This window comes from Geotrypetes seraphini, chromosome 10 (assembly GCF_902459505.1).
Source record: "Geotrypetes seraphini chromosome 10, aGeoSer1.1, whole genome shotgun sequence".
Classification (NCBI taxonomy): domain Eukaryota; kingdom Metazoa; phylum Chordata; class Amphibia; order Gymnophiona; family Dermophiidae; genus Geotrypetes; species Geotrypetes seraphini.
In genome coordinates this window covers 37,938,263-37,954,729 of record NC_047093.1, presented here as the reverse complement: position 1 = coordinate 37,954,729, position 16,467 = coordinate 37,938,263, and the positions used below count along the sequence as shown (strand labels likewise).

Genomic DNA, 16,467 nt, shown 5'->3' with positions numbered 1-16,467 from the left:
TCTAGAGCAAGCATGGTCCCTTTTTAAGGACACAGTCACCGATGTGCAAAATCTATATATACAGCGTATCACTAAGGGATCCAAGAGGAAAAAGAACAAGGAACTAGCGTGGCTCACTGTAGCGGTGAAGGAAGCGATCAGAGACAAGAAGACTTCGTTTAAAGAATGGAAAAGGTAAAAAACGGACGAAAACTGGAAAAACATCAAAGCAGGTGCCATAAGGCAGTAAGAGGGGCCAAATGAGACTACGAGGGGAAAAATAGCCAAGGAGGCAAAAAACTTCAAGACGTTCTTTAGATATATTAAGGGGAAATGACCCGCGAAGGAAACAGTGGAGCTGTTGGATGACCATGGAATAAAGGGAGTGCTAAAGGAGGACAAAGCCATCACTGACAAATTGAACACATTTTTTGTGTCTGTATTTACTGAAGAGGATATACACAACATACTGGAAGCCGAAAGGCTATAAGCAGGAAACGAAGACGGGAAACTGACAGGGTTGACGGTCAGTCTACAAGAGGTATGCAGGCAGATTGATAGGCTTAAAAATGATAAATCCCCGGGACTGGAAGGCATACATTCGAGGGTAATCAAGGAACTGAAAGGGTAATCAAGGAACTGAATTGCTTCAACTAGTAGCCAATCTGTTGATCAAATTGGGAAGGATTCCAGAAGACTGGAAGGTGGCGAATGTTACACTGATCTTCAAGAAAGATTCAAGGGGAGATCCGGGAAACTAAAGACCAGTGAGTCTGACCTCGGTACCAGATGATGGGAAAGATGGTAAAGGTGCTGATAAAGGACTGCATCATTGATCACCGTGACAGACACAATTTGATGAGGACCAGCCAGCATGGCTTCAGCAAAGGAAGATCTTGTTTGACGAACTTGCTGCACTTCTTCGAGGGAGCAAACAGGCAGATAGACAAGGGTGGCCCGATCAACATTGTATATCTTGATTTTCAGAAGGAGTTTGACAAGGTTCCGCATGAATGGCTACTTTGAAAAATTGCAAGACATGGAATCAAGGGTGAAATACTCACATGGATTAAAAACTGGCTGGTGGATAGGAAACAACGAGTGGGGGTAAATGGATGATACTCAGACTGGAAAAGCGTCACAAGTGGAGTGCCACAGGATTCAGTGCTTGGACTCGTGCTCTTTAACATATTTATAAATGATCTGGAAATTGGTACGATGAATGAGGTAATTAAATTTGCAGACGACACAAAGTTAATCAGAGTAGTGAAGACACAAGAGGATTGCTCGAGAAATGGGCCATGACATGGCAAATGAGGTTCAGTGTGGCTAAGTGTAAGGTGATGCATGTCGGTAAGAAAAACCTTATACACGAATACAGGATGTCCGGTGGAGTACTTGAAGAGACCTTCCAGGAAAGAGACTTGGGAGTACTGGTCGACAAGTCAATGAAGCCATCCACGTAATGTACGGCAGCGGCAGAAAGGGTGAACAGAATGCTAGGAATGATTAAGAAGGGGATCACGAACAGATCAGAGAAGGTTATCATGCTGCTGTACCGGGCCATGGTAAGCCATCACCTGGAATACTGTGTCCAGCACTGGTTGCCGTACATGAAGAAGGACATAGTACTACTTGAAAGGGTCCAGAGAAGAGCAACTAAAATGGTTAAGGGGCTGGAGGAGTTGCCGTACAGCAAGAGATTAGAGAAATTGGGCTTCTCCCTTGAAAAGAGGGGACATGATTTAAACATTCAAGATAATGAAGGGAATAGACTTAGTAGATAAAGACAAGTTCACCCTCTCCAAGGTAGAGAGAACGAAAGGGCACTCTCTGAAGCTAAAAGGGGATAGATTCCGTACAAACGTAAGGAAGTTCTTCACCCAGAAAGTGGTAGAAAACTGGAACGCTCTTCCGGAGGCTGTTATAGGGGAAAACACCCTCCAGGGATTCAAGACAAAGTTAGACAAGTTCCTGCTGATTCGGAACATACATAGGTAAGGCTAATTTCAGTTAGGGCACTGGTCTTTGACCTAAGGGCCGCTGCGTGAGCGACTGCTGGGCACGATGGACTACTGTTCTGACCCAGCAGCGGCAATTCTTATGTTCATGAGAGCTGGAACTGAGTCGGGTTTTCAGGATTTCCCCAATGACTATGCCAGGGGTGTCAAAGTCCCTCCTCGAGGGCTGCAATCCAGTTGGGTTTTCAGGATTTCCCCAATGAATATGCATGAGATCTATTTGCATGCACTGCTTTCATTGTATGTTACTAGATATCATGCATATTCAGTGGGGAAATCCTGAAAACCCGACTGGATTCCGGTCCTCGAGGACCGGAGTTACCCACCCCTGCCCTAGATCAGTGGTTCCCAACCCTGTCCTGGTGGACCATCAGGCCAATCGGGTTTTCAGGATATGGAGCAAATTTGCATGCCTGTCACTTCCATTATATGCAAATCTCTCTTATGCATATTTATTAGGGCTAGCTTGAAAACCCGATTGGCCTGGTAGTCCTCCAGGACAGGGTTGGGAACCTCTGCCCTAGATCATCATGTAACTTTCTATCCTAGGGAAAGAAATAAGCTTCAGATGGAAAATTCTTAGGCCAGTATTTTCCCAAATTTTTATCCAATATGACTCATTTTAACACTTAAATTTCACGAGTTCAGATAATGATGAAAACAAAATTACACCCTTCCCTCATCAACTTTTCTTTTTTCTTTTTTCTCTTTCTCTTATTACTGCACATGCTATACCGCTTGCCTTTCATAAATTAATTTCACTATATACATTTAAAGGAAGGGTAAAAGAAGAAAGAGAGGGTCAGAAACAAGGAGAAATGTAGGTCAAGGAATATTCTACATGGGTTTCTAGTCTAACAAGCAGACCTCAGAGGAAGAGGGAATAGGCTCTGGGAACATTTAGACATAATTAGTAACCTGCATTAAGGAAATAATGCATATTTGCCTTTTACTATGCATTAAATGGCAAAAGTCAATGGGTTTTTTTTTCTTCTTGGAACATGTTATTATAAAGCAACATCGACTTCATAATAATGGCATGCACGCACCTTATGCAAATTGAATAATGCATTCTACAGTGAACTTTACAAGCTGTGTTATTCTTGGAAAAATTAATATTTGCTTTCAGCTGGTGTTTATCCTCCTGGAGCATGCTTAACGGAGCAGTGCAAAGATATTCACAGGCAGACCCCCCTCCCCCCAACCCCCCCCCCCAACCATAGCATGCAGCCCAAAAAGGGGTATGGGCAACTCAGGGGCATTTTGGAAATGTGTACAATGTTATACAGTAGAATGCTGCGACTGCACACTGAAATTGGGTACCAGGAATTAGACTAGGTTTCAGCAGGTGCCTAAATTTGGGCATGGAAATTGGCACCCATAGAAACATAGAACATGATGGCAGAAAAGGGCCATGGCCCATCTAGTCTGCCCACACTAATGGCCCAACCCCTAACTACCTCCACGAAGAGATCCTATGTGCCAATCCCATCTTTTCAACCTATAATCACTTGAGAAGGATGTGCTACTTGGAATGGTCAGTGGTAAAAGGAAGCAGGGGATACCAAAGGCCCATTGGCTGGATAACATTAAGAATGACGCAGGAATGAATATCAAGCAATTGAAAGAAGCCGTAGAAAGCAGGGAAGCATGGTGAGGACTGGCCTACAGAGTATCCAAGGGTTGGGCATGACTGAATGGTTAGTCGTAGTAGCTATTCTATAAAGGGCACTCAATCCTGAGTGCCCTTTATAGAACAGAACTGGATGCTAATTTTTTTTCCAGTGCCCAAATTTGAGCATCATCTACTGGGGCCCTGTTTTACAAAGGCGAGCTAAGTGTTTTAGCGTGGATTTAGCGCACACTAAATCAACACATTCACTAACCGCTAATGTGTCCATAGGATAACATGCACGCATTAGCGTTTAGCGTGTGCTAAAAAGCTTAGCACCTTTGTAAAAGAGGGGGTGAATCTGGTCCACAGTTTACAGATTACTGTAATTTGAGCAAGTAAATGGCACATTTAGACGTTCCCATTTATGCCAGCCACAGTCTTTCACAACTTGGTACTTGCATGCATGGGATTCCCTTTATCTTTTTTATTTTTTAGAAACACCATCTGTAGGTTTATTCACTGATTTGCTGAAGGGCAGCACAGTCTCTAAAGCTAGCCAAAAACATAATAAAAATAACAGAGGCTGTTTATCATTTTGCTGCTATATCTCTATAAAAATGTATTTAGTCTTGTAAAAAGGTACCATGTGCAGCTTTGACCATCATTTCTACACCATCCTTGTTATAAAACAAAATTAGATTTCTGATTTCTAGAACAAGAAAGTCAGTTTGAGGATTTCAGTACGGGCTTATTAGTATGCCTTGACGTTGGGAAGACAAGTAACTGTCCTCAGAACTGAAGCAATTCAATGGAACAGCCTGTCAATGTTTCAGGGCAAATGGCAGTATTAATTCATTTTGGCTCTTTATGACAATTTTGATCAGAGCAAACTATAGAAGAGAGAGCATTTGCTCTTCCTTAAGGGTCCTAACACGTGCCTTAGATATTAATAAACTCAATTTGCAGTTTTAAAATTGGTTTTATTGAATCCAATTTTACATAAATTCACTTTCATTTAAAAGAAAATGTCGCATATGAACCCCTGCAGCTTCCAAAACATGCTCAAAATGTTGGAAAAAGCACCAAGGCCTTGATTCTATATATAGCACACAAAAAACAGCACCGACTAGAATGGTGTTTATGTTTAAATTTTTATTAAGTTTCAGTGCGCAAGCAAACAACTGCAGCAAAACAAAGCAATACACTTACAAATTTTGCATAGGTAATATCAGAACCCCCCTCCCCAAACTCCCCCATCCCCCCAAACAGAAACAAAAGAGATCCCGAGGACAGGAAACAAAACAATACTCATATAAGTTCAATAGTCAACTTCTAGCAATAGGCGTAAGACTCTGCCAAAAGCGCTCCCAAATCAAACAGAATCTGCGGCCAGGGCCAGTGTCCAGGTCTGAAAAGTACCAGCGCTCCATAGAAGCATGCAGGATCATCAATGATCTCCATTGACTGAAAGTTGAGGGTTCTCTGGCCAGCCACTGAGACAAAATTGCCTTCTTGCCAAGTAACATCACTTGAGCCACAAAAGCTGAAAACCCTTTGGGTTTGGGAGAAGCAATAGTATAAAATCCAAATAGTGCTCTGCAGTGGCGTACCTAGCATATGTGACACCCGGGGCCCATCGTTTTTTGGCACCCCCCCCCCCCATCTGTACGAAAAACATGATTTTTAGTAACAAGCCACACGTCACACATGAGTACCTAGGAAAAGGCAGCATCTTACATATGCAGTGAGCAATACATCAATATACCCATTGTAAAACTAAACAAGCCAGACTAGTACAGATCAATCCTACATCGTCAATCCTAACAGAAAACCATGTCTTTCGATCACACAGAACACAGAAAATACCTTTGCCTAGTATGGAATATGTCATCACAAACTAACCCTTCCCTCTTTTACAAAACTGTAGTGTGGATTTTAGCCACGGTGGTAACAGCTCTGATGCTCATAGAATTCTGAGCATCAGAGCTGCTACCATCACGGCTGGCGCTAAAAAACGATCCACAGTTTTGTAAAAGGGAGGATAAAATAGAAATACATAGACAAAGGTTAAATTGAACCAGCAAGAAGCTGGACTCTGCATACAATGCAACACCACAGAAACAGTGACACATGTCTCCTAAAGCAACAAATAAATAGAAAATTTTTGTTCTACCTTTGTCTTCTGTGGTTTCTGCTTTCCTCATCTTCTTGTTACTCTCTTCCTTCCATCCACTGTCTGCCATCTCTCTGCCCTTATATGGCATCTTCTCTCCTTCTATGCCCCTTCCAGAAACTGTATGCCTCCCCCTTCCATCTCTCCTTTCACCCCCATTGGTCTGGCATCTCTCTCCTCTCCTTCCCTCTCCCACACCTCTCTTCTGCAATCCCTTTCTTCCCTCATTTTCCTTTTCAATTTATTTTCTGCATCCATCTAGATTACGTTCTTACTACCCTCTCATCAATTTCCTTTTTTACTGTCTACCTACATCTCGCCACCTCTTTCCCTCACCCCCTCCAGTATTTCCCTAACTCAATCCTTTTCCCCCATCATATGCCCTCCTTTTATTTATCCCCTCCTACCATCCTCTGCCCTCTTCTGTCGCTCCCTTCTCTCCACTTCCATCATCTGCCCCTTCTCTCTTTCCCCCACTTCCATCATCTGCCTCTTCTCTATCCCCACTTCCATCATCTGCCTCTTCTCCCCACTTCCATCATCTGCCCTTTCTCTCTCTTCCCCCCCACTTCCATCATCTGCCCACTTCTCTCTCCCCCTTCTCTCCACTTCCATCATCTGCCCCTTCTCTCTCTTACCCCTCCTTCCATCATCTGCCCTCTTCTCTCTCCCCACTTCCATCATCTGCCCCTTGTCCCCACTTCCATCATCTGCCCCTTCTCTCTCTTTCCCCCCCTTCCATCATCTGCCCTATTCTTTCTCCCCCTTCTCTCCACTTCCATCATCTGCCCCTTCTCTCTCTTTCCCCCACTTCCATCATCTGTCTCCTTCTCTCAATCTCTCCATCCACCACAGGCCCATCTTTCTCCCTCACCTTTCCGATTTTGGCAACAAGATCAGCAAGGCCCTCCCCTGCAACGGCACTGGCAGTATCGATACCCCCCCCACCCCCCCGCGACAGCACTCAAGTTCGGGCTCCTTCTCCCGGCATCAGCAGAACTTCAGATCGGCAACAGGTGCTCAGTCAAAAGCTTCCCCTGACTGAACTGCCTGGGCGGAAACAGGAAGCTGAGTCAGGGGAAGCTTTTGACTGAGCACTTGTTGCTGATCTGAAGTTCTGCTGATGCCGGAGGACGAACTTGAGTGCTGTCACGGGGCAGAGGGGGCGCCAATGCCGCTGAGTGCCGTTGCAGCCCAGGAATTTTCCGGACCTGTCCGGCTGTGCACCCCCCCTAAGGCTTCACCTGGTGCAGACCGTCTCCCCCCTTGGTACGCCACTGGTGCTCTGGGATAGTCGGATAGAATGTTGTTTAATGCAATTTTACAAGGTGCCAAGTACCTTTTATAGAATCATGCTAAGTGCCAATGTAGTGCATAACTTTTAAGTGTACCTATTTAGGCCAGCTAAAACTAGGCCGAAATGCCTACGCTAAGTTGTGCATGGAGCAGGTGTATCTATAACAATGTCCACAATCTTTAGTAACGCCCCTGCCCTGACCATTCCCCCTTTCCAAATTTGCACATTAGAACTGGTGCGTACTATTTATATAGAGTTGCACTTTCCAAGTTTGTGTATAATTTTAATTAGTGCCAAATTCAAATTGTTAATGGCCAATTATTGATGCCAATTAAGCCAATTAAATTGTATGCAGAAATTGGCTGTGTGCACTGATTTATGTACACAAGGTGCCATATAGAGGATTTGGGGAAAAATATTTAAAATGACAAAAGCAGGTAAAACTTTGAAAACAAATATTTTGACTGCAGAAAGTATTTATGGACTGGAACTTTGGTCCCTTGAAGTCTCTAGAGACTACATTTGCTTTTGTTCCACAAAGCTTTCCATGCTTGGGCGTATGGATATGAGAGATGAGGCCGTCAAACCTCTGTGGCGCATATTTAGTTATAAGTGATCCATTGCAGTATTTTATGCTAATTTATCTCAGGCATGTTCATTGTGGATCCTGAATTGGGGGAAAGGGAAGGTCAGGAGATTGAGAAGTACTGCTTTATGCAGAACAACTGTTCTGCATAAAGCAGTACTTTCCTTCTTTGACTTTTTCCTTTCTTTTTAATTATGAAAAATATTAATTTTGTAACTGTCTCCCTTTCTTTCTTCTTTTCCCCCATGTATCTGAGTCTGTCTGTTTTGTCAGTCTGTTTTTAACCCCTTTTAATGCTGTACATTGAACTCTAGATCTATTTTACATTTTACTGTTACTCGTTTAGTATGTAATAAGCGATTCATCAAATTTAAATAAAACTTGAAACTTGAACCTTCTGGGGAATGGTATCTCCTGAATGGAGCTGATTGCCATCAATGTAAAATTTGGGTTGAGTGAGAAGGATGCCAGAGAGGCAAGATAAAAACAATGATCTAGGTCTGTTTAAAAAAACAAAACAAACCCAGCCTTAAAGCTAAGGGAAACCGCACAGACATGGAAAAACCGAATGGAGTTTCTGTAATAAGGCCATAGGTCTTAAATACAAACATTACAGAAAAAAGAGAGAGAGAAAGAGCCGAGGGGGAGACCTCCTAAACAAACAATGAAATGCTGGACCATTGACAAATGGCCTCAACACTCAATTGATTGCACCTTGCACATGTACTTCAGTAGAATGTTTTTTACACACAAATATTGGTATTTTATCATTTTATGCACTCTGCAATCACGTGCAAACGTGTTTCCACTATTCCACTATTCATGCTGCCACATGTCCAGCGTGCTCTCTCAGATTAGCGCACGTTTTTCGTGCTATGACCAAGTTGCTTGCAGGAAGCAAAGGGTCAAGAGTCATGGTTTTGACATACTGCTTCGCTGTTGGCACAAGCAAAGCAGGTTGCTAGAGTGCTCCCAATCTAATTTCTTTTTATGTACAGAACTTTTTTGTGCTATGCATGCCATGTGCTATTTGCTGAGCTTTACTAAATGCATGGACCCCCCCCCCCCCCATTCTTCATTCAGAATAGAAGAGTTTGTTTCTTCATGGCTGTTAGGTAGTTTGCACACCTAAGAACTCTTATTTTAATGTGGTTCAACCAGCTTGCACTAGAGGGCGCCCACTGCTCTCACCCATAGACATTTCGCTTTCTTCTGTATCTGGTCCTTTTCACGTCTGTGGCTCTTTCTCCAGCTCAGTATTAAATCGACAAGGAGCTGCTAGGCAGGTGTCACAATTTTCTTCCCGGGTTTTCTTTTTTTATTATTATTTCTTTTCCTATTGCACATTATGGCTCCTTTTGAAAGCTGATGATCTTAGAAATACAGTAGGAGTTGTAGCACTGGGCAGATTCTGCATTCCAGCTGTGCGATTAAGAGAGAGAAAAAAAGAAACCCAAGGCATTGTAGATCTAATCCAAGCTGGAGAATGGAAAATGAGAAAAGACCATCCAAACAGTACGGCTCGTTGGAAGTGACGAAGTGGAATACGGCAGATCCAGCCAAAGGTGAGCAGCTATGGATTCATTATTTCCCATTTGCCTGAGCACAATTATTTAGTACCGGTAATGCGAGCACCCAAAGCAGACACAGTGGCAATGGATAAGAAGAGCACATTGCTCCGATGACTTAGTGATCCACCAACCCTGCTTCTTACCTGTTAGCTCTTGCATCGGCAGTCAATAATGCAAGCGAAAACGTACGGTGTAGAGTCACCCCCAGGAACGAACGGTCTGCAGACAATTTCTTTCCTGCTCCTTTGAAAGTTACTTCGGTTCCTTCCTGGGATGTTGTGTCGGGCTCTGCAAAGGCACAGATCCTTGTAACAGAAGGGAGGGGGGAGGTGCTATCTAATTTACCTCCTACTTTATAAGTGCAGGCATCTCTTAGTAACCCAGAGTGAGAATTTCATTTCTGATCCTCTGGAGGAAGTGGTCCGCCAACGATCTGTTAGCCAGAGATGGATTGGAAATGATCATGCACGCATTCATTCATTCATTCATTCAGAAGTGGAGCGTCTGTTCATCCTCTGCACAGCAAACACCAGAAAGGAGTTTGATTGCAGAGTGGTCTTCAATTGTATGACCCCACCCAACCAAGGCCATAACAAACAAACAGATCTTTAACGTGTCTTTCCCTGATTGCTAGAAATATTGGCATTTTACCCTCCAGATTGATTCCTTGAATAAATCGTGCATTTCAGCTTTATTCCTCATGCATTTCTACCATTGTTCTGCTGTTGTGTTGCAAGAGCATCTTCCCATAAAAAGAGACATGAGAGAATATTTTGTAACTTGGACATAAGCGGCTAATTTTGGAAGGGGGGGGTAAACTTGTATTTCTCCAGTCATGGTACATGGGCTTGCCGCACCACTGAGGCTTGCGTGCATCTTGGAAGCTGAAAGCTACGCCGTCGGTAGTTTCACACCCAGCAGGGCCTCCCAAGGGGGATAGGTTTCAGTTGAAATGTTAGACTAATGATGCGCCACCCATCTGGGCAGCAGCAGCAGACGGGCAGCGTTGGAGGCGGATGATTGCGTTTGATGCAACAACATCGAAAACAATGAATTTATACTGCACAGGCCCGGCAATCTACTTTTGTATTCTGACATGAAAACTTGATATCATTATCAAGTTGCTTGGACTCAAACACGAGTCGATGGCACCCAGCAACAAACTTGTATTTATTCAAAGAGCAAAATAATAATACAGATATAAACAGTGATAGGTATCACACAGGCGAACAGTTAGCAGAGGTGCAAATCAGTGGGGCAAAGATGGCATTTACACACAGACCTAAATGCCACTCTGCACCCCATCCAGTTGGGACACATGGAGGGACATTTTCAATATGATGTCCAAGCCCAAAAATGTCTAAAAAATTTCTGGTTCGATAACACTGCACAACAAATTTTAGCTTTCTTTTTTCTGGGGCAAGAAGAAAATAAGGTTTACTTTATAGAATTTGAGCTCCTCTGTATGAAAATAGCCTCAGTTTTCTCCTATCACGTACAGTTTTGAGCAAATTGCAAATATTCATAGCATGAGAAGTCATAATGTAACGCATTGCACTGATTTAAGAGTTCCTATAAATATTATTTTCTAGAATCATTTTGCTGTTGAAGTGCGTTTATAAATATTTGACTTTATAACTTTTTGTAAACTGCGTTGAACTTCTGGCTACGCGGTCAATAAGCACAATGTTATGTTTTGTTATGTTACTATAATCTACTGTAATACGTTCAAGGGTTTATAATGTAGTAGGACCACGAATGTGGATCACTCTACCTTAATTCTGAATGGACTGCGAGGACCGGCACAAGGTGCAGAAGTAGAGGGGATGCTGGGAAGCAGCGATCACAATATGATCCGCTTCGACATGGATGCAGGGGAGAAATACCGGTCCAAAACAACAGCCATGGCGCTGAACTTCCAAAAGGGAAATTACGAAAGGATGAGACTCATGGTGGGGAAGAAGATTAAGAAGAGGATAAGCACTGTAAAAACGCTAGAGCAAGCTTGGTCCCTTTTTAAGGACACAGTCACTGAGGTGCAAAATCTACAGATACTGCTTATCAACAAAGGATCCAAGAGGAAAAAGAACAAAGAACCGGTATGTCGCACTGTAGAGGTGAAAGAAGTGATCAGAGACAAGAAAACTTCTTTTAAGGAATGGAAAAAGTCAAAAACGGACGAAAACTGGAATAAGCACAAACAACATCAACGCAGGTGCCATAAGGTGATAAAAGGGGCCAAAAGAAACTACAAGGAAAAAATAGCCAAGGAGGCAAAAAACTTCAAGCCGTTCTTTTGATACGTTAAGGGGAAATGACCCGCTGGATGACCGTGGAATAAAGGGAGTGCTAAAAGAAGATAAAGAAATCGCCGACAAACTGAACACATTTTTTGCATCTGTATTTACCGAAGAGGATATACGCAGCATACTGGAACCCATCAGGCTCTAATCTGGAAACGAAGATGGGAAACTGACAGGGCTGACGGTCAGTCTAGAAAAGGTATACAGGCAGATTGATAGGCTAAAGAGTGATAAATTCCCGGAACCTGTAGAACCGGAACATGCGCAGGTAGGGCTAGTCTCAGTTAGGTCGCTGGTCTTTGACCAGAGGGCCGCCATGTGAGCGGACTGCTGGGCACGATGGACCACTGGTCTGACCCAGCAGCGGCAATTCTTATGTTCTTACCTAATAATATTCGCCAGATCTCAGTGTTTTTATATTTTTGCAAGTCGTTGAAGGCCTACTTTTTACAGGAAGCTTTTGGAAATAGTGGTCCTTTATTTATTTATTCAATTTTCTATACCGTTCTCCCAGGGGAGCTCGCATTAGCATTTAGCGCGCGCTAAATCGGCTAGCGCACCTTAGAAAAAGATCCCCTAAGTGACTTGGCCAGGGCCACAAGCTGCAGCGTGGGTTTGAACCCACAACCTCAGGGTGCTGAGGTTGTAGCTTTAATCACTGCACCACTCTGTTTTACTTTATGAAATTTATTTTAGGTTTATTTTGTTTTTGGTGTTTTTCTTCTTTTCTTTCTTTTGAAGAAAACTGTGTTGTCTTTATGCTTGTTTATAAATTTATGTATGTATATTGTAACCCACATAGGTTGTTCGGATATGTGGGATATAAGTGTTTTTATAAAAATAAATGGAACACCAGGGTGACCAGGTTACCCATTACAGGAGGGAGACTTTTTGGCCAGTCCTGGATTTCTTCCAACTTCATCCTGGTGCATTATGGACCCTGCAGTATTGATTTCAATGGATGGAATAAAGGACGACAAATAGTACTTTTTTGAATGGGTAACCTGGTCACCCTATGGAACACCTGGATGCTGACAAAAAATACCCATATCTGTTTAATTTAGGGCCCCCTCTACCATGATATACCCTAAAACTTTGATGTTGACAGAATCCAGAATAAGAAAGTTAGTTGTGGGAAACAGATACACACAGGAAAATGTATTGATCTAATAGGTCTCCCTGCTCTTTGGAAACTGAACTGAAAACTCAACAAATGTTTCAAAATACAGCATTGAGACCGTATGATGGCAACCTGGCAACAAGACCAATTCCTGTACTGGAAGAGACCCTTCTCTCCCCATTCCCCCCCTCCCCCCCTCCCCCCCCCCCGAGTTCCAGGTTAGATATTTTGATACAGTCCTGGATTTTTGATCATCCCATCCTGGTGCATTATGGGACTTGTAGCATTGATTTCAATGATTAAGATCAAGTACTACAATTCCACACTAGTTTGGGATGTAAGCTCGAAACTAGGACCTGCCAAAAAGTCTCCCACATGGAATTGGGTTACTTGACATCTCTGCGGAGGGCCACTTATAATGCAGACAGTTGACTCTTTCACTGCTTAATAGAGTGACTCCAGACCTGACATGGAAGAACAACAAGTCAGGTTTTCTGAATATCTGCATGAATATTCATGAGATTGATTTGTATGCACAGCTTCTACTGCATGCAAATTTCTCTCATGCTTATTCATTATGGATATCTTACTTACTTATCATTTCTGTAGTGCTGCTAGATGTACACAGCACTGTACATTAAAACATCAAGAGATAGTCCCTGCTCTGTAGAGCTTACATTAGTCAATGGACATACCAGAAAAGCTGATTGGCAGGCATTCTCTCAGGTCAGGTTTGGGATCCTCTCGTTTAATGCCATCCTGTTCAATTAGCAATTATAAGTTTCCCTCTATTCCATTTTGGAAGTTACAAGTCTATACAATCTCTATGAGGCTAGAAGCCATGTTTAAAACTTATTTTTGAGAAATTTTTGAAAAGTTTTTTTGTGATGTAACCTCATGCCACTTTAGCACCATCATAGGCATCATAGCACCATCATAGTGCTTTTGAATAATATTGAACCCACTCAAAAAGTGTTTCTGTGATCATTTTTTAACTATGTAATACAAAATTGTAATCCACCAAATCAAAAGGTGCTCACACAAGCGATTTCATAGTACTTATTTCGGGTACTCCTCGGTTGCTTGACGGTTCTCCAGATAGTAATTCTCCCTGTAGTTATTCCTGGCGCATGTTTCGCCACAGGCAAATACGGCTCAGCTGTGCCCAGTTACAGGTATATTCCCTTCTTCAGGAGCCAATTCTAAGGGACTTATAAAACAATGTCCGAACACAGCAAGAGAGGAGAACAGACCCAAGAGAAATTTGGGTGATGGGTCAAAAGCACGTGAGGACAAAGGCGCGCCGACAACCAAGCGCAGACAACTGAGCGCAGGGCTTAATCACGCCGAAGAAAACCCATATTTTAAAGGGCTCTGACAGGGGGTGTGGGGGAACCCCCCCACTCTACTTAATAGGGATCGCGCTGCCTCACGCTGCCAAGTTAAGTTTCCAGTATAATGAGGGGGGTTACAACCCCCCAAACCCCCCATAACGCCAGCACGATCTCTATTAAGTAAAGTGGGGGGGGGGTTTACCCACCAACACCCCCCGTCGGAGCCCTTTAAAATACGTTTTTCTTTGGAGCGATGAAGTCCTGTGCTCAGTTGTCCGCGCTCGGTTGTCGGCGCACCTTTGTCCTCACGCATTTTAGACTATGAACCGAAATTTGTGGCGCCGCTAGCCTGTTCAATTAGGCAGAACCCAGTTTCCTGGGTCTGTTGGAGCTTAAATCATCAGGTGTTCTCAACCCCAATCCTTGAGACATACCCAAGCCAGTGGCATAGTGAGGATAGGAGGTTTCTGGGGCAGTGGTACCCTCCATGCCTTCCTCTCTGGCCCCCTGCTCCTTCCATATCAACCCACCTGCTCCTCTTGTGCCCCCCCCCCCCATGCCACACTTGCGCTCTCCCTTCTCACCCCCGCACCTTTTAAAATCCTCGCCAGTGATTTCGGAGGGAGCCAGGCCAGCACAAGCAGCAGGCTAGAGTAGTTGCTCGCACTGGTGAAGACTTTAAAGAGGTACGGGGGCATGGAAAGGAGGGTGCAAGATGGTGACTGAGGCAGTCCCCCCCCTCCCTTATTATGCCACTGCACCCAGCCATCCTATTTTTCAAGCAATCCACAATGAATATGCATGAGATAAATTTGTATGCACTGCCTTCATTTTATTCAAATCTATCTCATGCATATTCGCTGTGGGCATCCTGCTGATTTTCTGGGTGTGTCCCGAGGACTGGGTTGAGAACACACAAAGGATGCTGGTGGTGAGGTTTTGCTGTGTCACTGGTGTGTATAGTATAGATCAGCATTTTTCAGCTCGGTCCTGGAGTACCCCCTTGCCGGTCAGGTTTCCAGGATATCCATAATGAATATGCATAAACTTGATGTGCAAACACTGCCTCCTTTATATGCAAATTTCTTTCATGCATATTTATTGTGGATATCCTGAAAACCTGGCTGGCAAGGGGGTACTCCAGGACCGAGTTGAGAAACACTGGACTAGATTATCCAACCCCTGATGCATAGGCAGGTAGGTTTCAAAATCCCAGACTGTTCAGCTGCCCCAGTACTGTTACCCACAGACTTTTTAATTTCCTTCCCCTCCCCCTCCCCCCCTTGCAGATCTGATTGAAAGCTGCTAAATTAGTGGTTCCCAACCCTGTCCTGGAGGACCACCAGCCAGTCTGGTTTTCAGGATAGCCCTAATGAATATGCATGAGAGAGATCAGCATATAATGGAGGTGCCAGGCATGCAAATCTGCTCCATGCATATTCATTAGGGCTATCCTGAAAACCCGACTGGCCTGGTGGTCCTCCAGGACAGGGTTGGGAACCACTGCTCTAACTCATTCACCTTACTTAGGGTTACCATACGGCTCCAGAAAAAAAAGAGGACGAATTGAGACATCCGGGTTTTACTTCCACTGAAAGCAGTGGAAGTAAAACCCAGACATCTCAATCCGTCCTCCTTTTTCTGGAGCCATATGGTAACCCTAACCCTTACTAGACTCCAAATCTGCCAATACAGGTACTTCAAATCATCATGTAGCAGCAAGCACCGACCAAGACCCCACTCCTTGTTCATAAACTAGTAGGCTGCAACCTGGAACTACAGATGTGTAGGGGAAGGAGAGATTAGAAACATAGAAACATAGAAAATAACGGCAGAAAAGGGCCTCGGTCCATCAAGTCTGCCCACTCTAATGACCCACCCCCCAAGAGATCACACATGCCTATCCCATTTTTCTTAAAATCTGGCACGCTGCTGGCCTCAATCACCTGCAGTGGAAGTTCATTCCAATGATCAACCACCCTTTTGGTGAAGAAATACTTCCTGATGTCACCATGAAATTTCCCACCCCTGATTTTCAGCGGATGCCCTCTTGTGGCTGTGGGACCTTTAAGAAAGAAGATATCATCTTCTACCTCGATACGGCCCGTGATATATTTAAACGTCTCAATCATGTCTCCTCTCTCTCTATGTTCCTCGAGTGAGTATAGCTGCAATTTACTCAGCCTGTCCTCATATGGGAGATCCTTGAGTCCCGAGACCATCCTGGTGGCCATTCGTTGAACCGACTCAACTCTCAGCACATCTTTTTGGTAATGTGGCCTCCAGAATTGTACACAATATTCCAGATGAGGTCTCACCATGGATCTGTACAACGGCATTATGACTTCGGGCTTCTGGCTGACGAAACTTCTGTGGATACAACCCATCATTTGTCTAGCCTTGGATGAAGCCTTCTCCACTTGATTGGCAGTTTTCATATCTTCACTAATGATCACTCCTAAATCTCG

The 16,467-nt window shown here is 43.7% G+C and overlaps 1 protein-coding gene across 4 annotated transcripts in view; it reads left to right on the top strand.

Moving 5' to 3' along the window:
• Positions 1 to 16,467, top strand: part of LOC117367771 (bMERB domain-containing protein 1-like) — a 70,968-nt gene that overhangs the window by 12,798 nt on the left and 41,703 nt on the right. For 2 of the 4 annotated variants that reach the window (XM_033960692.1, XM_033960690.1), the window contains exon 1: positions 8,919 to 9,236. The exons of the other annotated variants lie outside the window; for them this stretch is intronic. In XM_033960692.1, the coding sequence (XP_033816583.1) occupies positions 9,158 to 9,236 (79 nt within the window). In that variant the 5' untranslated portion in view covers positions 8,919 to 9,157. Of the gene's footprint in view, positions 1 to 8,918; positions 9,237 to 16,467 lie in introns of those variants that run through there. 4 annotated transcript variants of the gene reach the window in all.